This window comes from Saccopteryx bilineata, chromosome 8 (genome assembly GCF_036850765.1).
Source record: "Saccopteryx bilineata isolate mSacBil1 chromosome 8, mSacBil1_pri_phased_curated, whole genome shotgun sequence".
NCBI classification, from domain to species: Eukaryota; Metazoa; Chordata; class Mammalia; order Chiroptera; family Emballonuridae; genus Saccopteryx; species Saccopteryx bilineata.
In genome coordinates this window covers 60,310,104-60,337,759 of record NC_089497.1, presented here as the reverse complement: position 1 = coordinate 60,337,759, position 27,656 = coordinate 60,310,104, and the positions used below count along the sequence as shown (strand labels likewise).

Sequence of the window (27,656 nt, the reverse complement as noted above, 5' to 3'; positions counted from 1 at the left end):
TATTCATTTTAGAGAGGAGAGGGAGAGACAGAGAGGAGAGACAGAGAGAGAGAAGTGGGGGAGGAGCAGGAAGCATCAACTCCCATAAGTGCCTTGACCAGGCAAGCCCAGGGTTTCGAACCGGCGACCTCAGCATTTCCAGGTCGACGCTTTATCCACTGCGCCACCACAGGTCAGGCCTGTATGTTGCCTTAAAATCTGTGGGAACAAGGTAGGGTGTGTACAGATAAGCAAGTAAATAAATAAATTAAATATGTGATGGTATTGTCTTCGCTTCATACTAACTCAAGCGTAAGATCAAAGCCATAACCTGGGAACTTAGAAATGTAAGGGCCTTGGTGAGAGTGATTTTACACGGATAACTTAATCATCAATGACTCTTAATGCCCGCAGATGAATGTCCACAGTTTTAGTCTGGTAGCCCAGATTCTGTGATCTGACCCAACTCACCTTTCAAACTTTATCTCTTAATGTTTCTTTCCAAGTGCCCTACTATGTGGTCAAATTGAAAAACTCGACCTCCATATTTGTCAGCTCTCTCTTGCTCGTGCTGTTTTCTTTTACTTCAAATTCCCTTCTTTATGTAAAAAAATATTGAAAATCTATGCATTGCTCCTATTTTGGTGGAAATGCTACCTCTTCAATGAAACCATCCTTATCTCTCTGTCTTTTCTCCATTGCTATCTCCTTTCTAATCTTAGATTATCAGAAGCAATCTCTCCTTTTTATGAACTTATTGTTTCCTGGCACTCACTACTTTAGATTTGCATTTAATTCATTCATGTATGTGAATCCCCCACTATACACTGGCTTTCAGTGATCAGCCTTTCTACACACCAGGAACTACATGCCTAACACATAGTAGGAGATGAACACATCTAAGAGGATGTTGAATGGGACTTTCCTTTTGTCTGAGAATTATGTTGAGTCTCATATTCAAGGTCATTGAATGGTAAATGCCAATATAATGTAAAAGGGACCCATTGCTATATCTCCATAGTACCTACTAGGAGAGATCAACATTGGCCCTTCAATGTAAGCATGCCCACCACCACCTCACATGCACACAATTATCTATGTACACTCTATATAAAACTATAGAGAGTATCAAAGAGGTTTCTAAAGGAAAAATTTAGAAGCAACAAGAACTGTGTTCTTATTTTCTGCATCACACCAAACCAAATAAGTGACGGTCATAAGAACCACTCTAGGAGAGACCTGAAGTGGCTTTGAGGGCAGATTGGTTCACTAATTCTCCTGTTGCAATATCACAGGGAAGAGAGAAGGGGCAGCAGTGAGCAAGCTACATATCTACTATTGGGTAGCTCAAGCAGAAGCTACAGGAACTAACCAAACTAGAATTGTCTTGAAAGGAATTTGCCCAATGCCATGGGAGTCAAATTTATAACCAATATCATGAAATTAGGTGTATAAAAGCTCAAAATAACTTGCTTAAGGTCATCTAGCATTCTGAGGCTAGGCTAAGACTAGCACCCAATGTTTTGGATTTCTAATCAGCAGTCTACTTGTACACAAATTTTTTAAAAGTGAGCATTATTGCAAAAGAAGAGAAAGAGTGTAGGAGCATATGGTGATATCATTAACTTTGCAGCGAGTGCTCAGAGTGTGTGGTGCCCTGTGCTACACACTTGACATCCATTATTTTATCTGATTCTCACATCCCTATGAGGACATTTCCTACCAGGAAGTTATCTGTTCTATAAATAATGTGCCAAAGGTCATAGAGATAGGGAGTGATGGGGGGTGGCCGTGGCTTTCACCTTTGTGCTATTGACTGCTAGCTTAGCTCTTGGAATTTCTGTTGCTCTTTTTGCTTTTCAGTATCATTGATCATATTCACAAGTAACTCAGGCAAATTACTTAAAAATATCCAACATTGCAGAGCACTATCACTGATTCAAAATTATCTAGTTGTATGAATATCAATAATTATTATATTATATTATATAAACATAATATTATAATATATTAAAAATACTTTAATGGGTTATGAATAGACCTAAGAATCATAATTGATATTACTTACATCTTTGATACTGGTTAATTTTGTCACTGGGTTGACATAATAAATGACTTCAATAGCAGTTTCATGTTTTAAAATCCAACATGAAATTCAGTTATTAATATTCTTCACTGCCTGATGTTTTATGTTATTTTTCAAAAACACTTTCATTGTTGAACAAGGAATAAAAGATGATGATGTCATTCTTTTTCTTTTTTCTCTGTTGAGGCGGTCACCTTCCCCACTTATTAAAAGTTAGTATCAAACCCAAGTTCTTTGATAGGAAATGCTATATCAGTGTCATCTGCAAGGAAGGAAATGAGCAATAGCTGCTCTAAGCCACACCTGGCTTTTGAGAGCATTTCACGAGAATAAAATGCTAGCATTTGTTCTCACACGTCAAAGACTTAGCAAAAATCTGGTTTCATGTCTACATGAACTGTAGCTGAATAATGGAAAGTGACCTTTGGGTTTTAAAGATTTCCTTTTTAAATTTCTTGTGCATTTTTCTATGTGCAAAGGCAGAAACCTACAAAGAACTCAGAACACGATGACAATTTTATGAGGCTAAAACCTATTTGCTTTCAGGATATAATACCTAACTCTGAGGACTTCAAGTTTCAATCTTTCTCCCAACACAACTTTCTTTACTTTTTTTTAATTCATTTTTAGAGAGGAGAGGGAGAGACAGAGAGAGAGAGAGAGAGAGAGAGAGAGAGAGAGGAGAGACAGAGAGAGAGAAGGGGGGGGAGGAGCTGGAAGCATCAACTCCCATATGTGCCTTGACCAGGCAAACCCAGGGTTTTGAACCGGCGACCTCAGCATTTCCAGGTCGACGCTTTATCCACTGCGCCACCACAGGTCAGGCTCTCCCAACACAACTTTCAAAAAATTCATAGGAAATAGATTTTAGTAGTTAAGATGCACCATTCTCTGAAACTCTTTATTTGTCTGAACATTCCTAGAATTTGATGGATGAAAACAAATAATATAGTTTACTTTGCTAAAGAGCTTACTTGTTAAACAGACCATCAAGGTAATGGCTATATCCTGCATGATATACTGGTAATTCCCAAAGAGTTGTAGTTGCTGAAAAGGAAAGAAAAGTAGATATAAGTGTTGCTTCTGCTACTATAACATTTTATTATCCCTAACACATTTTTTGAAAATAGTCAAGAAGTAACTTATTTTTCTATCCTCTTTTGGAAAAAAGCGACTCCCCTTAAGATTTTAGCATCTTACTGGAGGGAACAAAACTAGATCACTATTTTCCCAGGGTTTCACTTAATTCCATATTAGCAACAAGGCTGAGTCAGTTGAGAAACCCTCTTACTGGCCACAGTAGTTCTTGCACCTATAGCGTCAGTGCGGACAGTTGAGTTCTTAACATAAGATGTTAAAGCTTAAAAGTTCCTCTGGGAACTTCAAACTTAAAATTTAAAGTCAAGTTTAAATCACTAAGTAGGTCTGTCTCTCTATTTTTATTCATGGATTGAGTTCACACTATAGTTCTGTTGGGGGTCCATTTACTTTCACACATTGAACAAGTGCCCCTACCCCAAGTAAGCCCATTGCAGCCTTCAGTGTTCTACACCTGCCTTCCTAAGGTTCATATACACATAGCACTTCTTTTACATCTGCATTTATGGAGTCGAAGTACGTAAATATAAAAGTCAACACGTTACCCTCTAGGAACCCACCTTGCAACACCTTTTGTAGCCAGGTCTGTTTATCTGCTACCTGGCTGTTGAAAGAGCACTAAAGTATAATCTGGTTCTGAGTACTTTGCTGACAAGATACATGCACATGAAAATCATTTCTGGCCGCTTAGAGAGAGAACACAAGCCCAGAAGGGTGTGGGTGCAGGTCCTTGGGGAACATTCTTATTTAGGTCAAGTCCATCAAGTGAATGGCTTCAGAGGAGACTATGGTTTCAACTCTGTCCATGAACACTTTGTAACTGAAGTTCTCTCCCTTTTTTTTTTTTTTTTTTTGAGGATGCAATGGTTCCTCAATGTCCCTCTCACCCTTCAGTTCTTCTTCTGTCTTCTTTACATTTCTTTCTCAGATTCTTCCCCTTATTTTCTGCTCAGAATGGTAAAATTATATATATGGTGAGATGGAACAGGGAGGAATTTTTAAAAGCAGTTATAGTTTTCATTCTAGGAGCAGCTTACATTGAATTATAGAGGGCTTTGGGAATCAGCCAGCCTCACTTTCCAGGGGCAGATAAAGGCTTGGCCAAGGGCAAGATCTAATTTGCTTTTAGCCATAGAGGCAGAACTTGAATCTAGGTTTCCCGATTCTCAATCCAGGTCTTGTCTCTATCCATATAGTTGCCCCTTAGCCCTTTGTGTATGTGATCCTTGCTAGTAATTGTCCACCAGATGCTGGAGTCCTATGGTCCTCTCATTTACCTCTCAAATGTCTCAGAAAAGCAGGAAACACATTCCAGCCCTGACATGGTCCCTCAGCCTGTTGGATCATTTTACTGCAGAGCAAGTTATGACTGAAGTAGTGAAGTACACTTTTACCTAAACATGTTTCTTCCATACAGCTAGTTAATTCTAAAGTGTTTATTTTTATCATTGAATCTGAAGTCTTTTTTTTTTTAAAGAATTGCTAACCCTTTACTAATGACATGTCTAAATGTATAAGTTCTGGGCAGGTTCAGAAGTAAAGCTCCACTTTGGAAGTTTTTCTAGCTTTTGAGTTCTTCAAAGACAAATTCAACAACTTCTTTCTATTTATCTCTTCTTACTATTTTGCCAAAAATATCCCTCAGTTGTCAACTGATCCAGTTCCTGCTGAGTTATATTTAGGCTGCTCAGAAGCCTTCTTCATCATCCAAGTGAAGAAATAGAGGATTGAAGAGGTCAAGTGTCTCAAGTTATCTAGAGTACAACAAAACTTCTAGAAAACTGAGCCACAGCTATTTATTTCTAGCTCTGTGTTTCATGCACAGTCATACCAAACTCCCACCTTGTAGACATCTATTTTGAGAAATGTCATTTATTTATAAAACATTAAATCCTGTGTAAGAGCTGTAACTCAAAAAATAAACCAGGGATGTAAATGCAATTAGAACTAGAAAACAATTATTTTGTTTCATACCCAATAGAGCAGTGATGTACCAATAAACTGGATTATGCCATACATGGTCAAATATTTAAATACCCCAAAGGATGAAACCAAAGCAGCTCGGCCTTCTCTGTTTAGGAAAAAGAAAAATAACTGGTTACTTTATGATACACATCTCCCATTTTCCTTTATATTTCCAAAGGAGTTTCATTTTTAATAGCTGTTGACATTGCCTGACCAGGTAGTGACACGATAGAGCATAGGACAGGGATGCAGAGGACCCAAATTCGTAACCCTGAGGTTGTCAGCTTGAGCGTGGGCTCATCTGGTTTGAGAAGGGCTCACTAGCTTGAGCCCAAGGTCACTGGCTTGAGCAAGGGGTCACTTGCTCAGCTGTAGCCCCCTGGTCAAGGCACATATGAGAAAGCAATCAATGAACAACTAAGGTGCTGCAACAAAGAATTGATACTTCTGCTTCTCATCTCTCTCCCTTCCTGCCTGTCTGCCCCTATCTGTCTCTCTCTGTCTCTATCACAAAAAAAAAATAGCTGTTGACATATATTCACTTAACCACTAGTTCACCCTCTCAATTATTTATGTAATTATTCACTCATTCATTCTCTCCTTTAATCATTATCTCAGTCATTAATTCATACACTCACCTTTATTTGGAGTTTATGAGGTACCAGGATTATTCTGAGTCAGGGAGGATATCAATAAATTAGGCTCAGTCTTTATTTTCAACAAGCTTTTAGTGAATTATGAAGATTAACATGTACATTGTAAACACAATACATTATGATAAGATGAAACATGTCAAGCGTGACCTGTGGCTCATTATACCCTCACATCTGCTTCCTGAGAACTGAACTGTGTGTGCTGTCGAGTCCCTTAGAGACATAGAGCGAAAGAACAGGAGCTCTCTCATTGTAGCAAGTGTGGATGTGACTCTAATTTTGAGATAAAATGAGTTTTGTTGGCTTCAGTACACCAGGAAGAACCCAGGGTAATAATAGCATGGAGTTCAAATAGATAAAAGAACAGTAAAAATTGCAGCTTAAAGAGTAAATATTCCCTTTCTTTAAAAAATTGTTTGAGCCTGACCAGGTAGTGGCACAGTGGGTAGAGTATTGGACTGGGATGCAGAGGACAGGTTCAAGACCCCAAGGTAACCAGCTTGAGCGCAGGCTCATATGGTTTGAGCAAAAGCTCACCAGCTGGGACCCAAGGTCGCTGGCTTGAGGAAGGGGTTACTCGGTCTGCTGAAGGCCCACGGTCAAGGCACATATGAGAAAGCAATCAATGAACATCTAAGGTGTCGCAACGAAAAACTAATGATCGATGCTTCTCATCTCTCTCAGTTCCTGTCTGTCTGTCCCTATCTATCCCTCTCTCTGACTCTCATTCTCTGTAAAAAATTATTTGAGCTGTTACTCCTTTAACTGGGGCTTGGTTGGGTGATGCATTATGACAGGCTGAAGAAGACAAGAGGAGGTGGTAGTGCAGTAGGAGAGGGGGGAACCTGGCCAGCACCCCCTGCAGCCTCCCCTCGCCCAGGCACACATGAATCCACAAGGGAGGTAGCCCCTGCTCTCCTCGTTTCTGTCCCCAGTGACATACACACCTGCACTACTTAGAAACTTTGTCAACAAAACAGGGACTTAAGAAGAAAAACCAAGAAAGCTAAGTAATAAATAACCATCTTGCCCCAGGCAAATGAGAAAGTTCGGGTGGGAGACGGGCCAGGATGCTATGGGCAGATATTTTTCACCAAGCGACGAGGCACCACCATTTGTTTTCAACACAGGGTAGAGCAGAAGATGAACTGAGAAGGGGCAGCCGTGTGAAGCCTGGCTCATTTTCTGCCATGAACTCTGTGATTCCACTCTTTTTTTCTAGAGTTGTGTACATTTACAAAAAAAAAAAAAGTTAAAATGCAGATTCAAAGAAAATTGCAGAAACGCATTCTAAATATAAAAGAAAGAATGTTTGTATGGACCTCCAGAATTACTGCTGTTCTCAATGAGTATGACTTTTAAGCAGTTCATTCACTGACTTACTCATTCCACAAACAGTAATTGAATGCGATGATGTACTCAGCTTAGCGCCAGGCGCAATGATACAGAAATGAATAAGGAAGGTACAGTTATTGCCCTAAAGGACTCAAACTGTAACAACAGTGTTTCAAAGATACAAACAAAAAACCCCAGATCTAGACCTACGCATCTGAAAGTGCTCCTGTTGCCCCTCTGGAGGATGTTTGCTCCGGAATAAGCATGCCTCCGGGGGAGCAAGGGTACAATGAGCTTAACGGAGCTGAACCACATCTGAGTTTTATAAATCTATGAGATGTAAACGCAACGAGCTTCCACCCTGAAGTCTTACTGAACCATCTGCCACTAGAGAAATCTACCGTCATGACTTGTAATTGAAAATAGTGTATTGCATTCATAAATGCAGCAGGCCATATGTGTAAGAAAGAGCATCTGAGGTTCAAGTACCATTGCCTTTTGGAAGGACCAGCCAGGCACTTTGTGCAGGTATCCAGGCATTTTAACTCCCTATGCAAGATCTCCACACATGGGGCCCCAGCTTCCCCTCCATAATTCCCATATGCGAATCCTTTCAGCCCAGTTAGACTACTAGGCCCCTGCACTCTCTAATTAAACCCCCTTTCTAAATATGGCTCTCCAGTCCTGCCCCTGCACTTCCCTCCCAGCTCCTTTCTGTTCACAAATACCCTGTCCATCCTTTAAGTTGTAACTCCTCTGTTGAAGTCTTCTCTCTGGCTATAGCCATCATCTATCTATCTATCTATCTATCTATCTATCTATCTATCTATCATCTATCATCTATCTATCTTCTATCATCTTCTTCACTGAAATGTAAGTCTTCCAGGGCAAGGCTCTGTCTTATTCTTAATCTGCTCACATTTCCAAGCCCAATAATTAAAAAGAGCTCCAGGAGTTGTGTTGACGATGGAAAGCATAAATGAGGCAAAGGTCTTGATCACTCTCGTTTTGTAGTCACCATGACATGCACCAGAATTAGGCAATAGAGAGAGTAAGAAAAGGGCTTAGCAAGAGTCTCTGAAAGCGGTCAAGCATAGAGCCTGGTTGGCCAGGAGAGAAGAAAAGAGAGTAGAAGGTACTCTGAGCTTTTGAGCCTGGATGTGGGATCCTAAGGACTAAATGGTCCTTATAGCAGGGAACCTGGAAGTTAGAAAGAGGAGTCCTTCCTAACTAATGCAACCTGGAAGTTAGGAGGAGGAGTCCAGGGGAGGTGACGGTGTTTGAGGATGAGGAAGATACAGGTGCAGCCTCCCAGTGTTCAGGGAGATGTGTCAAGCTGTCTCCAGGAATGCAGCCAGACAGGGGCATAGAATAGCTTCAGTTGCAACAGAACAATGCCCCAGATGGGCAGAGCACTGCCACCTAGTGCGCTTGCTGGGTGAATGCCAGTTGGGTGCATGCAGGAGTCTGTCTCTCTGCCTCCCCGCTTCTTACTTCAGAAAAATACAAAAAAAAACACAATTACTTTTAAAACACCAACTCTAGCTTTCAACTGTCCACATGACACAGCCATTTACACTTCTTTAGTAAACAATTTTAGATAAACAATTCCTTTAGATAAACAATTCCTGCCAGGAACTGCCCACTCAGATGCACCAAAGGACATTCTGGAGAACTTCATGGTTGTCTTTTTTGTAGGGACCTCAAGATTTGATGATGTCTTTCAGACCATTGGCCATGACGATGGCTCAAAGTTACCCCACACGGTAACAACAGGAGACTTATGAAAAAATATAGAACCTACTGTATTATGCTTGACTACATTTAAAATATGAGAAAAGACAACATCAGAGATGAGAGTGGAGTGGAGGTAAGGGAGCTATGTTGGGAAAATAAACAGTTTTTAATTCCTTCCCCTTCCCTAACTATTGCTAATTAATTGCAAGTCTTTCATGCAATAATTTTGGCTGTTGGTTAACTTGTGTTTTGGGGACCAAACACTATTTTTGGAAGCTATCTGATGGAAGGTTCTAGAATGTTCCCTTTCTGCTTTCTCACCCACAGTCAACTCCTGAGAGAAAGGTTACCGTAAGCACCCAACATACAAAATAAAGGAAAGGAGATATAAGAAAAACAATGACTGCCCTGGCTAGTTGGCTCAGTGGTAGAATGTTGGCCTGGCGTGTGAAGTCCTGGGTTTGATTCATAGCCAGAGCACACAGGAGAAGCACCCATCTGCTTCTCTACTCTTCCTCTTCTCTTTTTATCTATCTCTCTCTTCTCCTCCCGCTGCTAAGGCTCCAATGGAGCAAAGTTGGCCCAGTTGCTGAGGATGGCTCTGTGGCCTCCGCCTCAGGCGCTAGAATGGCTCCAGTTGCAACAGAACAACGCCCCAGATGGGCAGAGCATTGCCACCTAGTGCGCTTCCCGGGTGAATATCGCTTGGGTGCATGCAGGAGTCTGTCTCTCTGCCTCCCGCTTCTTACTTCAGAAAAATACAAAAAAAAAAAACTTTTAAATAACCAACTCTAGTTTTCAACTGTCCACATGACACAGCCATTTACCCTTTTCTTTAGTAAATTTTTCCATTGATTTGAGAGAGAGAGAGAGAGAGAGAGAGAGAGAGAGAGAAGCATCAACTCATTTCACTTCACTGTTCCATCCAGTTGTGCACACATTGATTGCTTCTCATATATGCCCTGACTAGGGATTGAACCCATAACCTCAGAGTTGGGATGATACTCTATCCACTGAACCATCAGGCCAGGGCCACTATTTATCCTTTAAGACTAAGCAAACTCACCTTTTCTTTTTCTTGTGGCTTTTACCAGCATTTTCAAGCAGCACTTATGGCTCGTTAATTGGTGCTCCAATCAAATTTACCCACAGCACTGTTGTGACAATTATAACTAAGTCATAGTTGAAGTCTGTCCAGAGCCAAATAATGAGCCCATTGATCATGAGGGTGGAAGAGGAAGAAGTGGCTTACTTGATGAGTTGAGGTACACACTCGATGTTGGCTGTTTTCGAGGTGAAAGGGGATGCCACAGATGCCTCCTGCTCTGACAAGGAAATGCCTGCATGAGCCATTTTCAAAGCCTGGAATAATAAATCCATGTTACACTCATGACTCCTCAGGCCAGGCTCTAACTACTCAAACACAACGAGGCTATTTTTTCACATGATAGAGTTTATACACTGCACCCTTCCCTCTACCTGGAATACCCTTTCTGTTCTGATTTACAAAGTCATCAACTAAAGAGCTGATGACTGATTATGTTGTTTCTCTACCTGGAATACCCTTTCTCCTCTTATCTACAAGGCCATCAACTAAAGAGGTACTAACTGAACAATGATCCAGAGGTAGAAGAATGGAGTATATGTGTGTGGGGAGGTGCATGTGTGTGTACATGTCTGTGTATTGGTTGTGGGGTACAGACATAAAAATAGAAGCAATCTTTCAAGAAATCTATTAAAAAGATGACAGCATTTGAATTACATTTGTGGGGCACCTTCATTATCATAGTTCTTACGCTTAGCAGGTCATCTTTATGAATATTAGAAAAGATATCCAATCCCCACCTTTTCCTAAACTTCCTGGCTCAGCCAACCAGTTAATTACTGGGATGAAATATGGGTTATATAATATCTTCACTGGACACAGGAACTAGATCACAGAAACAAACTCAAAGACACAGAGAACAAACTGATGGTTGCCAGATGGGAGGTGAGTTGGGGAGCTGGGTAAAAATGGTAAAAGGATTAACAAGTACAGATTGGTAGTTACAAAACAGTTAAGGGGATGTAAAATACAGTATTGGAAATATAGTCAATGATATTGTAATAACTATGCATGGTGTCATATGGGTACTAGAATTATTGGGTATCACCTCGTAATTTATATAAATGCCTATTCACTGATTTGTACACCTGAATACAAATGTCAACTCTGATTGAAAAAAGGAAAAAGAAATACTGTATTTCTAGGAGTAATGAGAAAACATATTGCATGAAAATATTTTTTTAAAAAAAGACTAAAAACTTTTCAGAGCATGCACAGAGCAGACAGTGACCAATAGGAAGGCCAGCAAGCCCTTGATCCAACAATAATTATGGGGGCATAAAATAAGATTTTGTATTTCTGTTGTTCTGTAGAACTACAAAGTATCTGGATACTATCAACAATATATACTAAATTCATGGTCCCTAAATATTAAATAATATTTTGCTTTCTTGCTTCTCTCTTAATATGTTGCATCTCTATCATATAATTTAGTACCATCTGCCTTATATTAGGATTATTTTTGTGCATGACTCCTTCTGCCACCAGACAACAAACTCTTTAGGGACAGAAGTTACATCCTTTTCAACACTTGATTTCTTTTGTTTTGTTCTAAACTCTGCATAATTAGTTGGAATAGGTATTCATTTTAAATTTTGAAGAATGAACTAAAATCTAGCTTCTTGTGAAGTATAAGGCAAAGAAATCTGTAATAGGTCTCTAAGTCTAAACATAGTTTTACACAGAACTTTGAAGAAAACCCTGGAGAAGGAAGTAAAATACCCAGATCTAAAGTAACGAACAGGCTTTGAAACTACCAAGCAATCCTCTTGACTCCCTGTGCCTCACGTGGCCACTAAAATGTTTCCTTATGTACATACATCTTCAGGGTAGAGTGGAGCTTCAATCATAGCTTCGAAACTCAGATTATAAAACATGGACTGCTTCCTGTTACGTATGAGAAGGAATCTGCAGAGAGCTCTTTCATTTAGGTTTCGCTTCAGTATATAAATGAATAGTTTGGTCGAGAAACACATTGACATTGTTAAACATTTTGGTTCAGTCATCAGTTGATATGAGGACTGCAGCCTACAAATCCAGAGGAGGCTGAAACTCAGAAGGGCAGCAATGGAAAACTAGGAAAGATCACTAAGAGCAAAGACGTGTGATTAGAGATCACGGTTAAGACCATCCATACCCCCCTATGCCCACTTACTATGCACAAATCCAAAAGTGGGACAGTGTAGAAGGCTGATAAGAAAAATAGTGATGTATTTGAAATGCAAGGTTGGAGAAGGGTTCTATGGACACCCTGGGCTTCCAGAAAGATGAACAAGTGGGTCCTCAAGCAAACTGAGCTCGAACACTGCCAGAGACCAAAATGACAAAATTGAAGGTATCCCATTTCTGGACCATCATGAGAAGGCAAAGCTCTTTGGAAAAGACAGTTATGTTGGGAAAGATAGAAGGCAGCAGGAAAAAATGAATAGCAAATACGAGATGGATTGACTCCATAGAAGACACAAACATGACTCTCTAGCAGCTGAGAAGAGCTGCTGAGGATAGGGCATTATGGGCATTACATATGGATTGGGTCACCACAGGTCAGAGCTTACCCAATGGCACATAATACACACAATTTCATTGAGTGTAAGAGTTTGGGGATAAAATCAACTTTAAAAAACTAACCCTGGCCCTGGCTGGTTGTCTCAGTGGTAGAGCTTCGGCCTGATGTGCAGGAGTCCCGGGTTCAATTCCCGGCCAGGTCACACAGGAGAAGTGCCCATCTGCTCCTCCACCCCTCCCCCTCTCCTTCCTCTCTGTCTCTCTCTTCCCCTCCCGCAGCCAAGGCTCCATTGGAGCAAAGTTTGCCCGGGCGCTGAGGATGGCTCGGTGGCCTCTGCCTCAGGCACTAGAATGGCTCTGATTGCGGCAGAGCGACATCCCATGATGGGCAAAGCATCGCCCCCTGGTGGGCATGCCGGGTGGATTCCGGTCAGGCACATGCAGGAGTCTGACTGCCTCCCAGTTTCCAGCTTTGGAAAAAAACAAAACAAAACAAAAAAAACAAACAAAAACTAACCCTGATATAGAAGTTTGGCAGGAATAATACAATTTATACATAATTCAGATAGTTTAATCATTAGTTTCAAACTTTCCTTCTACTAAGATTTAACCAGATGCGTGACTTAGGGTAAAAAAAGAATTCACTTCCATAGACTCACATTCTTATTGATAATGTGAGAGATTTAAACCAGCTAGTCCTGTAAAGCTTCTCTGGGTCTGCAATAGTGGAGTCTAAGCTCCATCCCCTTGTCTTGATTATTCTAGGTATTTCCAAAAACAGCTGAAGGGACTCATTTCATCTCACTTCTCTCAACTTCCAACCCACACTCAGCTAGAGTTGAATACAGACAGCAAAATAATCAAGTGGTTGTTTGGCAGAGGGGTGAAGAGACAGAGCCAGGGAACTGTGAGGTTCTCAAAAGGGATATTACTGAACTGCTTGTGTCAGTAGGATTAGTTTCTACTCACCCCACAGTCATTGGCTCCATCTCCACACATGCCTACATAATAACTGCAGAGGAAAAGATAAGAAAAATTAATAATACCTCACTTGAAGAAGTTCCATCATAACTAACTCACATGCACTGTGTGTGTGCTTGTGTGCGTGTGTAAGAGAGAGAGAGAATGAGCTAAAGACATATGGAATCAGGCTTCAGAAAAAATAACTCTAAAAAAAATATTCCCAGAGGAATAAAGGCATTGTATTTTTAAATTGTTTCAATCAATCACATGGCAATGACAGCGGTGCTGCAGGGACATCCACAAAGATGATCACACGCTACCAGCAAAGTTCTGTTTGATTACACCCATCAAGGCCAAGTGTAAGAATGCACGGTCATAATCACAGCACTTGCCACAGAACCCAGGGCACAGACCGTAACCTAATCCGTCTGTGTTTTGGTTGCTGACTGCTGCTGAGAGTTCAGAGTGCAGACATCAGGATGAGAAACATTTGAGAAATAGTTTTAACAGCTTTAAGTAGAAATAGATACACATATTCTTGATGTATCTTGGAGTGAAAATGAGATAATACATTCCTATTATACCAGCTTGGTATACAAACACAATAATGTGAATAAGAGTAAATATTAACGTTGTTACAGGAAAAAATTTTTTTCCAGTGCAAGATATACTCTGTCTTCCATTATAAGTAAATACTACATTATAAGTATTGATTACTGACAACATTATAGGCTCAGCTGCAATTTGCCAAAAAACATACAAAATAACCAAATCAATACAGGAAAAAATAAAGTTTTTAGAGATTTTTAAAATTTATTATTAGATGACAAAGAAATGACCATTTTTATAGGTCAAAAATGGTCCAAAGTAAACAAATTCGTACTTGGTTAGTGTAAATGAAAATCATCTTATAAATATTTGTATGTGTTCACGTACATGGCATGACCGCACATTTGCTGAAAATGGTTTCCTTTCTCCAGCCTGAAAGTACATCTCTAGTCTCTGAATTACAGAAGGAATCTTACACACGCTGGTGTCCCCTTAATTCAGAGGAAGAATTCAGACAACCTTAAGCACATTGCCAATGATAAAGGCATGAAGAAAAAAATAGGGAAATTGAGAAGACAGCTCATTTTAAAACAGTATTTACCTTCCTAAATTGATTTTTCCTTAGGGGAATATATACCTTTTAAACTTTAAGCATTTAAGTTGGCAAAATTTCTCAGGCATTTGAGAAGGGTAAAATTACTTTTGTCAGCCAATATTATATAATGACCATGTAAGTGAAATAGTCATTTTAGACACTGTTTCCAAACCCAGACTCATAGCATTATGGGAGTTAATAAGCAGTTTTTGAAACTTCCCCAAGAATACTTAGGCAACAAAAAATAATAGTAAAAGGTACTCTCTTGATTTTACCTACTACTTATCAGCAATTATCTGAAATTTCACTACTCTCTGTCCCTTCTTACTTTTCAAAAATCTATAGCCCCAAAATTGTAACATTCCCAGCAAGTAATAAGCAGATTTTGTCTCAAGAAAAACCATTTTATTTTATTGTGACTTAGTCATCTGTATTGTTGAAGAAGATAGACTTTTTTTTTTTTACTTTGGCCTCTATAGTTATTTACTACCAAGGTCAGATACAGTGAGAGTGTCATTCACCTATTTCCTGGAATATCTGAAATATTCACATACCTTATAATAAGCCTACTTCAAATAATTCTAGGTGGTAACTCACATACTTCCCCATTCTGAGCTAGAGAAACCCCTCGTGTTTCTATTCCCTGCATCTAAGCAGGAAATATTCCTCTAAGATGTGCCCTGTGGGCAGTGGTGGGATTCAAATAATTTAATAACCAGTTCTCTGGCCTAATGACCGTTTTAAGTATTAAAAAACAATATACCAAAAGGTAGTTTATTATTTCATGCATTTAATACTTAAATAAGAATGATAAAAAAGGTACACAAAACTAGATTATGTTATAAAAAAGTTTTAAAATATTAATGAAAAAATATTAAATAATACCTGACGAAAAACAAGTTGTCACCCCCTGGTTGTTTGACACTTTTTCTCTTTACGTTATATGTTTATTTACTGAAGTAACAAACATGAGGGAACTAAAATGTAGTATTTCATCAAAGGTATAATGAGTTTTATAAAATAAGTATTACAAGCATAGTTCTGTCGGATTTTTTTCACCTGTGGATGAAATGAACGTTACTACAGGTGTTAGAATACACTGTTGTGCAGATGAACATTAAAAAAGAGTAAGGAATAGAGCCTGACCAGGCAATGGTGCAGTGGATAGAGCGTCGGACTGGGATGCGGAGGACCCAGGTTTGAAAACTCAAGGTTGCCGGCTTGAGTGCAAGCTCATCTGGTTTGAGCAAGGCTCACCAGCTTGAGCCCATGGTTCCTGGCTTGAGCAAGGGGTCACTCGGTCTGCTGTAGCACCCCCGATCAAGGCACATATGAGAAAGCAATCAATGAATAACTAATGTGCCGCAGCAAAGAATTAATGCTCCTCATCAATCTTTTTTCCTTTCTATCTGTCCCTATGTGTCCCTCTCTCTGTCTCTCTCTGTCTCTGCCACAAAAAAAAAAAAAAAAAAAAAGTTAGGAATGTAAATTTGTGATTTCCACATTGGGCAGCTGCCCAGGCAACCGCCTTAGAGAGAACCCTGATTACAAGTGCCATTTTAACAACCGGTTTGCTGAACTCATAAGAAAATACTGGGTATCAGTTTGACTGAACCGAAGTGAATGGGCTGAATCCCACCACTGCCTGTGGGCCACCGAACAAATGTATCTGGGGCAGGAAGCTTCTCCAGTGGTTCTCAGGGATCCCCATCTCCTGTACTTGGGCGTAGGCGGGGCCTAGAGACTTGCTTCTAATGAAGAAAATACAGCAAAAATGATGGGATGTCACTTCTGAGATTAAAATATAAAAAATGCTGATATCTTTCTCTGATTCTTCTTCCTTGTTCACTCTTATGGAAGCCAGTGGCCACACTATGAGTTTCCTCATGACATTTCTCATGTGGCAAAGACTGAGGGTGGCTTCTGTCCAACAGCCAAGGGAAAACAGAGACTCTTGGTTCAACCCCCCGCAAGGAGCTGAATCCTGCAACAAAACGTGAGTGAGGCTGGTGGCAGGTCCTTCATCCTCAGGGCTGAGATGACTGCTGCTCTGGCTGCCACCTGAGCCTGAGAGATCCAGAGCCAGCTAAGCACACCTGGTGCCTGACCCTCAGAACTGTAGAGTAATAAAAGGTATTATTTAAGATATTAAGTTTCAGGTAATTTGTTACATAGTAGATAACAAATACACTATCCATTCATGCAGTAACACCTACTTTAATTTCTGAAACTCTTCAACAAGGCTTGATTTTTGCCCAGGAGACATTCTTGCAAAAATGGTTCCATTCACCAGAATCTAAGAGAAAAACAACTATTGCAATAAGATTAGAAAGAACACTTTTATTTATTTATTTTTATTTTTTTATTTATTTTATTTATTTTATTTTTTATTTTTTTGAAAGAACACTTTTAAATAAAAGAACAGCCCTGAAAAAAAAAATCACTTCTGGCTACTGTTTGAATATAGCATTGGGTACTGTGTTGTTAGGCCCAAAGTCAGGAAAGGGAATTAGGGGATTCAATGCTTTAATATTTAACTTGAGCTATCAGTCCCCCATCACAACTCTATTACTTCTTTCCAGGACATTTTTCCAAGATGAGATAACCTCAAATTAATAATAATAACTAAAAAGCAGCAGATCATATGGGGTAAAAATACTTGAGGAAATACAGTTCTTGGCCCTGGCTGGTTGGCTCAGTGGTAGAGCGTCGGCCTGGCGTGCAGGAGTCCCGGGTTTGATTCCCGGCCAGGGCACACAGGAGAAGCACCCATCTGCTTCTCCACCCCTCCCCCTCTCCTTCCTCTCTGTCTCTCTCTTCCCCTCCTGCAGCCAAGGTTCCATTGGAACAAAGTTTGCCCAAGTGCTGAGGATGGCTCTGTGGCTCTGTCTCAGGCGCTAGAATGGCTCTGATTGCGGCAGAGCGACGCCCCAAGATGGGCAGAGCATCGCCCCCTGGTGGGCATGCCAGGTGGATCCCGGTAGGGCACATGCGGGAGTCTGTCTGACTGCCTCCCCGTTTCCAACTTTGGAAAAATACAAAAAAAAAAAAAAAATACAGTTCTTTTTACTCAACTCTGTCTCCACAATTGCAGCATAGACAGAGAAAGGAGGAATAGATCCCAAGTTGAGAAATAAACCTCTGCTCTCAGCTCTGTCCCAATTATATGTACAAACCTTCAAAAGTGATTTAACCTGAGTCTCATCTCTACAATGAGGAATTGGACAAACAGCTTTCTGGAAGTCTTTGGGGCCTAGATTCTGTGGTCCTTGACTGCAAAGATGACAGAATTCTCAAGGCCTGGCGAACAGATGGCTGCTGCCCTCAGCTTGTGCCCTACTTCTCTGCTCACTGACAGCACAGCACTGATTTAAAATAGACACACAGAGGACAAGATAACAAATGATTTTGAAAATGGTGGGGCTTTTGTTACTTCCTGCTGTAATTCAAGAATCCAGACAGGAAGGGGACTAGAGCTCTTCATGACATGAGTTGGTGGCTTTCAGAGAGAAGCTGACCCACAAAAGAGGAACATGTTTGAAAGTATTGGGAGGTTCTCTGTAAGGCCAGTGGCTGAGTCCATGGCCAGGCAGGTCCACACTGGATTTGGGCGAACTGTAGACAAACCGTGGAGCTAGAAATCGTTGGGCCATTATTATTTAATAAAGTCTCACAACAGCAGACGAGCACACAGGCAGGAGAAAACCACTCCTTAGGCAAAAAAACAAACAAAAAATGGCCTCTCACAGTGGCGGGCAGGCAATCCGTCATCCGCAGTCCCCAATCTCCCTGAGCACAAGCAGCCATAGCCTACACAGGCCACACACACATGGTGCAGCCACGCACTCACACACCAACCAGGCAAAGTGCTTGCAGCCAGTAACCAGTGAGCAAGCCTAACACAGCTGCCCCACATGCCACCCCTTTAGGGTTGCTTGCTTCACAATCTATACGACATCAAACAGATACTATAGTAACAGCAAAAGTAACACAATAATTACAAAGGTGCCCTTCACAATGTCTCCCTGAGCACTTTGCCCAGGGTGTCAACTGGAGGCCCACCTCTAACTCCCTACCCCACGGCAGGTGGGAGGCTCTGCAAAGTCCAGGACTGTGTCCTTTGAAAAAAGTAACCTTGGTGCATCTCTGCAACTGGGTGAGAAACAGTCCCCGGTAGACAGCCCAGCTATCGGTGCGAATCACCAACGTAGAAGTCCATTACGGGCAACTAGCCATATAGCTCTTTATTTACGGACCTCAGCACCTTTCCATAAATGCTCTGTCTGTAGCCACAAGCCCATCCAAACCCCTCGGCAAGCTCACAGGACCTGGCAGGGTCACACACATTCAAGGCCTGTGCTGCCGTGACAGTTCTCTGCTGCCCGGCAGATGCAGGGGCTTCTCCTGCTTTTTCAGAGGCTGGAATCTCTGTTCTGACTCAAGCTGCCACCAAAGCTCAAACAAGACTTTATTAGGCTTGCCATCTAATTTCTCTCTATCTGCCTTGGCCGCAATAAAATCTACCCATGTCCGTGTTTGGGTAACTTTCACAGGCCCAATCCTCTTGCTAGTCAGAGGGCAGCACGGGCAGCAGCCCTCACAGCCTTACAGTCCATCTCTGTTCCGGAGCACAAGATGCCTCCCACCCCTATGTCCCACAGCCACACCAACAGGCTGCTGGGGGGGGGGGGGGCTCAGTGGGTTTCTGTCTGAATTTCACCCCCAACCCCTTCAGCTCTGCCCAGTGTTGGGCCAGACCATAGAGTGCATTTAAGCTGTGGCTGCCCCTGAGGGACTTTTGGCTGCTGGATCTTTACCTTCTTGGCGACCACTGGCCAGGCTCTGAGTCTGCGGAGGGCAGTTGCAACCTGAGCCCCCTCTCAGAAGAGGAGGAGTCGGAAACACCTGCTCCCGCTGACTCAGAACCACTCCACTGGCAGGAATGCAACTCCCTCTTCTGCACCCACTTCGGCTCCTGTGGCTGCCAGCTCTCAGCCTGAAGCTGACTCTCGAGCTCCTGAACCCGCCATTGTTTCTCCATCAGCCATTGCTGCCAATGTTCAGCTTCCAGGACAAACTACAACTTGCAAACCCGTAACACTTTGTCCAGAGACTGCTCCAGTTCCAGGCACCGTTGGCTCTCAGCCTGCACCTCACACTGCAACTCTCGGATCCAGTAGGCCTCTCTCTCCAGCGCTTGCTCCAGTTCACACCATCGTTGGCACTCAGTAAGGAGCTCATACTGGAGCTTTTGACCTCCCTCAGCTTCTCACACAGAGCTCTTGGTTTCTTCCCTCAGGATTGTAAACATCCAGACCATGGTTCCCACCAGGAGAGCCACCAGGAATAGGCACTCCTCCATTCTACCCCTTAAGGGTGTCAGTGGCTCTGTACCAGTCTGCTCCGAACCCTGCCTACTACACCAGATGTAATGTCGGTGGCCGAGGCCAGGCAGGTCCACATTGGATTCGAGCAGATGGTAGAGAAACTGCGGAGCTGAAAAGCATTGGGGCCATTCTGTTTAATAGAGTCTCACAACGGCGGACGAGCACACAAGCAGGAGAAACCGCATCTCAGGCAAACAAACAGCAAAATGGCCCCTCACAGAGGCAGGAAGCCAATCCACACATCCGCAATCCTCCATCTCTCTCCAGCGCAAGCACCCATAATCTTCTACAGGCCACATACACGATGTGCAGTCATGCACTCACGTACCAATTAGGCAAAGTACTTGCAGCTGGTAACCCCGTGAGCAAGCCTAACACAGCTGCCCTACACTGCCTCTGAGGGACTCTTGGCTGCTGGGTCTTTACCTTCTTGGCAACCACTGGCCAGGCTCTGAGTCTGCAGAGGGCAGTTGCAGCTCGAGCCTCCCCCTCAGAAGAGGAGGAGTCAGAAACACCTGCTCCTGCTGACTCAGAGTCACTCCGCTGGCAGGAGTGCAGCTCCGTCTCCCGTGGCTGCTGGCTCTCGGCCTGACACTGACTCTAGAGCTCCTAAACCCATAGTTGTTTTTCCAACAGCTGCTGGTGCCAACCTTCTGCCTCCAGGGCAGACTGGAGCTCGTGAACCTGCACCTTCTTCTCCAGAGACCGCTGCAGTGCTAGGCGCTGTTGGCACTCAGTCTGCATCTCACAGCACAGCTCTCAGACCGGCCCGCCTCCTTCTCCAGTGCTCGCTCCAGTTCACGCCGTTGTTGCCACTCGGTCCACAACTCACCCTGAGCTTCTGACCTGGCTCAGCCTCTCACACAGAACTTCTGGCTTCTTCTCACAGGACTACAAAAAACACCACGCCTATGGCCCCCCAAAGGACAGCCACGGGGAACCATATGCTGGAGAACAGCCACCACTCCTCTGCCCCACTCTTCATGGGTGTTGGAAGCTCCACACTGATCTGCTCAGAACCCTGCCCACTAAGCCAGATGTACTGTCAGTGGCCGAGGCCAGGCAGATTCACATTGGATTCATGCAGCCTGTAGAGAATCTGTGAAGCCGGAAAGTGTTAGGCCATTACCGTTTAATAAAGTCTCACCATGGCAGACAAGCACACAGACAGGGGAAAACCATTTCGGGGGGGGGGGGGGGCTCTCACAGTGGCAGGCAACCCACCATCCACAATCTCCAATCTCCCTGAGCACAAGCACCTATAGCCTTATATAGGCCATATACACGAAGCACTGGCACACATACTAATCAGGCAAAGCGCTTGCAGCTGGTACACCGGCAAGCAAGCCTAACACTGCTGCCCCACATTCTCCTTGCTGCGGAAGGTGGGTTTGGACTGGCCACGGGGCTGTGGGTAGGGCCAGAACTCAAACACTGGAAAGGAGGACGTGCACACATGCAGGGCCAGATGGTCGTGGGCAGGGCCAAGAAACTTCAGAAGGGCAGTGCCCCTTTGGTAGTATTTCTTCTCTAACTCTGGAATGATCTCAGTGATGTCACATTCACTACTCTCTTTCCCTTTTATGCCTCACTAATTTGGAGGGAAAAACAAAACACTTCGTTTCTCCAGTACTTACTTTCGGAAGCAAGCTGTTGAAATGCTGAAATAGCACTTGGTATGATCTCCCACTCATTGCAAAATGAAAACAGCTCCCTTTTTCTCCGGCAGGCACTGAACTGTTGCCAATGTTAATGTAGGTTTCCTGAAATCGAAAGGCATAATTTCCACATGGTCTCTCGGCTTTTAAAGGATTCCTCTGCTTTCCTCTGTTTTCTGGAAGGAAGTGTGCCCATGCTCCATAACCAGGTAAGGGCCTGCAAATCCATAATGTGCAATTTGCCTGTGGACCTTGAACTTATATGAAGACACTCAGAATATCCTCCCAAAATTATATAGGAACATGCGATACTGTGAAAACATGAGACTCTGGATCCTGTCCTGGGAAATAACACGTGTGATGTCATTCTACCAAGGAAATTATTCCCAGGTACCGACTAGTGACTCCCAAAAAGAATAGGAACATTCTTCCCTCCTCTTCCTTCTCTTCATCATGTAAGCTTTTATTTCCTAAGATAACTTATGAGTCATTCCTTTAAAAATCATTTTACAATCTTCACTGTAAAATAGGCACACTCTTTTATCAAAGCCTAACTTCTCTTAGCCCCTGACCTCTCCCCACCCCTGCACGTGGTACCCAGATCATCTTTCACACCTTATGCTCCACTGCAAAAGCACTATTCCTTTTCTGAGACCCCACTCCCCTGTCCTTTACCTGCCAATGCCCCCCTCACTGCGTTCCAGTCCCACAGGGAAGCATCTGACAAATGCATATGCACTTATCATGTCGACAGGGGACATGGGGACATGGTTTTTCATGAGACATTTCTCAGAGGAACTGGCTGATATTTGTGTGGGACTCTAAAATGACAATAGTATAAAAGGTGAGGAAATTTTATTCATTAGAGGAATTCATCTTAGGGAGAGCAGTGTACTTGGAAGAAAAAATATTGTGATTGGAAGGCAAGATGCCTCCCCCTTCCAACCCCCATTACAGCCGACAAAGAGACACGCTTTGAAACATCCCACCAGGATTCTTTCTGCTTTTAGTAGAAAGTGGGGGGGGGGGAGACTGTGGTGGGAGGGGAGCCAGGGAGGAGAAGGAAAACCTGAGACTGTGATTTGGCTTCTTCCAGCTACGACTAAAATGTCAGTATGAGTGCACAGTGTGAGTGGACCGTTTGTTCAACATTAGTGAGAATCTGAGTTTTGTCGCACAGTGAAATTGATGTGATTGGGATTGATGTAAAATTCTGCTGAAAGCTCAGAGAGCTGTCATCTTTCACAGTGCGGTTGGAGCCAAGTGAAGGCTCCTCCCCCCAGGGCAGGGGCCCGCCCCCTCTGCACAGTTGTGCAGTTTGTGTACTGAACAAAGGTCTACTCTACACTCAACAATCCAAAGGGCTGGTCATCTTGAAAGAAGAGAGCATTTTTTTGTAGTTTAGGAACCATCTCTTTGAATTCACACAGAGGGAGGTGGCGCATGTAGTGATGGGATGTTAGGCTGCAGCCATTCTGTTCATGTGAGAAAGCTGTTCTGTCACCAGCATGTTAGGCGCTTACTCTCAGGAGAAGCCTACACATGAACTGCATGTCCCAGGCACGGCACAGTCAAAATGCCTGTGATTTGGGTGGAATCAAACAGCCCTGAATTTAATATCTTGCTCTGCAGCTTGCCAATTGTATGTTTTGGATAAACTTACCTCCTTAAGCCCTCGTTTTCTCATTTGTAAAGTGAATAGCGTACTCAACAGTACAGGTGAACTGTGAGGGTTAAATGGGAATTGTGGCTGTGAACTGGTGGTTCTCAACCACTGAACGAACATTGGAAACACAAGGAGGAAGGGCTGATGCCAGCCCAGAGGTTCTGACTTAATTAGTAGAGCCTTGGAACTGAAAGCTTAATCATCTCCCAGGTGACTTCTTTGTCCAGCTGGAGCTGAGAAGTGCTGGTGGGAATACTAAATGCTTTGCAAACCATTAAGCTCTGGACAGATGTGAGGATTATTACTGCGATGACCTGTGATGCCAAGAGAAGGCTGCCCAGGGCCAGCACTGTATCAGCTCGGGCCCTGGAGGGGCCTTTTAACATTTCCTCACATTTATTCCGGGTCCACTGTCCTGGTTCTCTACCAGCTGCCAGGTCACAGAGGCAGGAACAGGCTCTTCTGGCTCATTGGCTTCCACGAGGATCACTTGGCTCCCTGGAGGGATCATTTCGGAATTCTTTGCAACAGTAATGGCTGTTTGCAGGTTGTCACCTAGATGATAAAGAGTCAGTTTGCTTTAGGTCTAAACCTCTCAGCAACCAGAATTGAGCTCCCCCTCTCCTGAGTGTCCATACTACCTTGTTGGTGCTTTTCGGGGACATTTATTGCTTTCTGCCTTATTTTATAACCACTCCTCTTCTCCTCTGCTACAGCCTGTCTGCCCCAATGCTCAGCTGCTATGTCTGCATTTCTCTCCCACTGTAGTTAGCAATGAGGTGTCCTGACAATTGCATATTTCCAAAACATGCACAAATGAATAAATACATGTTTGCCACTTTATGAGTAATTTTCGGGACACTGACAGCTCTTAGTGGTGAAGGTATTATGGCCAAATCTGATAGCATAAAACAATTTTTGGAGCCTGGATTGCAGTTAAGCACAGAAAAGAACCCTTAGTGATGGACCATGCTTGGATTTGATTATCACAGGCCATACCTGTTCCCACTGTTCCAAAGGACAGTCCAGCTGAGTCTCATGCCCTTTGCACAAAGATCTTATTAGGGTTATTAATGAAAACACATCCAGTCTTCTGTTTAAGCATTTACTGTCAGCCCCTTGGCAGTGCGCTGACACTGGGCAGGACGAGTGGGCATTAGGCAAAAGGAGACATGGTTACTGCCTCCCAGACTCGTGGTGGCGTTGGAGGAGCTCCACACGTTTCCAGGCAACTGTACCAGAGGGTCACACACTTGAAAACAAAGCATTTTTCTTCCTGCCTCAGTCGTAGGAACTCACTCAGCTCACATGGTATTTTTCTCAGGCCTGGGACACATTGAACTTATCAGGCCTTCAGAAACACGTACCAGTAACCATCACAGTTCTGACGCGGGCCTCATTCAGTTCCTTCAGGACTGGTCTGGTTTGCTTTTTCAAGCGATTCTCCATTATGAGAAGTCCCAGAAATGTCAACTCGGACTCCACCTTCTCTCTTTGGATTCAGGAGAAAGTCAATATTAAAGCTTATTGATATAGTCTCAAGAGGCGAATTTACTACTTCTTTGGAAATTTTCTAACTTTTATCAGTGTAATATATGCTCATGTTTAATAAATCAAAAACAACCCCAAGGCTTATCATGAAAACAGCAAGACCATGTCTGCACACCACATTTGTACTTCTCAGAGGCCACCACTTACATCTTCTAGCCACTCCTAGTTTCCAACTCTATTTTTTAAAACAATGTTATTTACCTTCCATTTCTTCTGTTGATTTTAAATATTTTGTTCATCATCTATGTTTTTGATTTCCAAGATCTTTTTGAGCTTGAAATAATTTCAATTTATTACACACTTATGTAATAAAAATCCTGCATACAGGGTACTATAGTAGTAGTTGAATATGGCGTCATTTATTTCAGCTTCTATCTGTAACCTCCAGTAAATACATGATACCAGCCAAGGATCTGAATAATTTTCAGAATTTAAAACTGGAGGCTTGGAACTATAATGCAAAATTGGGTGGGAACACTTCTCTCTAGAGTTGCTACATCTTCATTCAGAAGTCCATTCACTAAATAACTACGTTATTTTAGATCTTATATTAAGCACTTCAGTGAATACTCAGATAATCAGATATAAATCTTGCTTAGTGATGTCAGAATATTTTATAAAAGAAAATATATCTTAATGCAGAACTTGCTAAAATCCTATCACTTAACTTCACCAATTTCCATTATAAACTGGATTATTATTTTCTCATTAGCTAGAACTAAAAGAAAGATTCAAAACTCTTCTCACCAACTTATTCTGGTTTTCATCTCTATCTTACAACTCTTCCCTTTGTTCACCACACCAGGCACTTTGGCACATTGGGACTCTACAGCATTTCTAGCAGAATCCTGCATCAGGGCCCTGTGTCCCCTGTTCCTATTGCATCGACGCTTTCCCAGGACGCTGGCATGCCTCATTCCCTTACTTTACTCGGGTCTCTGTTCAAAGGTCATCTTCTCAGAGGACTTCCCCGATGACCCCCTGTAAAATGGTGTCCTCTGTCAGTTTTAAAAAAAATCCTCTCAACCAGCTTTATTTTTTCCTTCAGGGCATTTATCACTACTTGACAATATTATATAGATTTATTTTATTATTTTACCCAATTAGGATGTAATGTAATATAATATGATATGATATGATATGATATGATATAATATAATATAATATAATATGATATAATGGCAAAGATTTTATTTTAGTCATTTCTGAACCCTCAGCCCCGCCAAGAGCGTCTCACATCGTCAAGCTCAATACACTTTGCTAAACCAAGGAAAGTTGAAATCTTTTTATTTTATTTTATTTTTTCCCTTCTTTTTGCAAGTGACAGGAGGGGGGATAGCAAGACAGACTCCCGTGTGCGCCCCGAGTGGGATCCACCCGGAAACCCCTGTCTGGGGCTGATGCTCTGCCTGTCTGGGGCTGGAAAGTTGAAATCTTGATGAAATATTTCTTCTGTTGTTTAGCTTGGGGTCTTTTTTCCAAACTATCTTACAAAACTCTTCTACTTCTTTTTCTGATGGCAGTTTTGTAGAAGATATTTTTTCTAATTGGAAAACTTTGCTAAATATAATAAACTGTATCAAAACCCTATTCCTTTATGCTGTTTGAAAATAGTAACTAAATTTGGAGAGGCAAAACAGGCTCCTGATATTCTCTTAGAAAACCTGAGATGGTTAGAAATCTAGCACACTGTATTCTCTTCTTATTTTGGTATATTGATAACAATGTCTCACTCACCAGAGGTTTTTAAATAAGAACATCACAGCTGCTCTTCTGTGTGGCAGCTGGGTGGTGGCTATACTCCATGCCAAGCTCCATAAATCTTCTCTTCACACATGATCTTAACGTTTGTTATTAAAATTTATGTCTTGAAAAACTATAAAACCCTGTGCATGATGGATTAAGCATAGCTAACACCTTGAATGTTAAGTTTGAGAATACCATTCATATATTTCAAAATGAGCTTTGTGATTCTATTTAGAAGATTAAAATGTCATGGCTGCAAGGTTCCTTAGAGATCACCCATTCCAACATTTTATAGATACTATAAGAAATTGTCACTGTAAGAAAGGGGCAATGATTACTGATTATATTAGAGTAGAGGGACTTCAGGAGCAAATACTACTGTTGAACCAAGAATATTCATCTATTTTGCAGGGGAGTTAATTTTACATAAAAGTATCTTTCTATCGGCAGCACAAAATCAAAGACAAGTGATGCATAGAGGATTCTTCATTAAATTTTTTAATTATTTTTTTATTTATTCATTTTTAGAGAGGAGAGAGAGAGAGACAGAGAGGGATAGAGAGGAGAGAGAGACAGAGAGAGAGAGAGAAGGGGGGAGGAGCTGGAAGCATCAACTTCCATATGTGCCTTAACCAGGCAAGCCCAGGGTTTCGAACCGGCAACCTCAGCATTTCCAGGTCGACGCTTTATCCATTGCGCCACCACAGGTCAGGCCTTCATTAAAATTTTTACAGTATTTCTCTACTTCTTTGTCATAGACCATTGAAAAACAGCCTTTAAAAATTAAGAATCATTAAAAGAAAAAATAAGCTACCGATTATCCTCTAATGAGGACAATTTATCCTTTTAATATAATTAAGGATACTGAATTCTGTCAGAAAAAGAATTCAGTTTGCACTCACTACCTTTCCAGACCTGAGGGAGGTATGTTACTGAGTCCTGAAAGCAGAAGCCAAATCTAACGAATTCTGGAGGGCTTTCAAGGTACCACCGTCTCCTTCTCTCAACCCCTTTGTACATAGGCCTCCTCCAACTCAGTCTGCCACTCAGTGTTCTGAGGTTGAAGAAGGCTTGGTCA

The 27,656-nt window shown here is 42.2% G+C and overlaps 1 protein-coding gene across 4 annotated transcripts in view; it reads right to left on the bottom strand.

The window, feature by feature from the left end:
* ATP13A5 (ATPase 13A5) overlaps positions 1-27,656 on the bottom strand; it is a 129,129-nt gene that overhangs the window by 26,288 nt on the left and 75,185 nt on the right. For all 4 annotated transcript variants that reach the window (XM_066241086.1, XM_066241090.1, XM_066241088.1 and 1 more), the window contains 8 exons: positions 24,649-24,773; positions 23,676-23,836; positions 21,595-21,720; positions 16,787-16,866; positions 13,433-13,475; positions 10,106-10,215; positions 5,138-5,234; positions 3,040-3,112 (listed from right to left, as the gene is read on the bottom strand). In XM_066241086.1, coding sequence (XP_066097183.1) covers positions 3,040-3,112; positions 5,138-5,234; positions 10,106-10,215; positions 13,433-13,475; positions 16,787-16,866; positions 21,595-21,720; positions 23,676-23,836; positions 24,649-24,773 — 815 coding nt within the window. The remainder of the gene's footprint in view (positions 1-3,039; positions 3,113-5,137; positions 5,235-10,105; positions 10,216-13,432; positions 13,476-16,786; positions 16,867-21,594; positions 21,721-23,675; positions 23,837-24,648; positions 24,774-27,656) is intronic.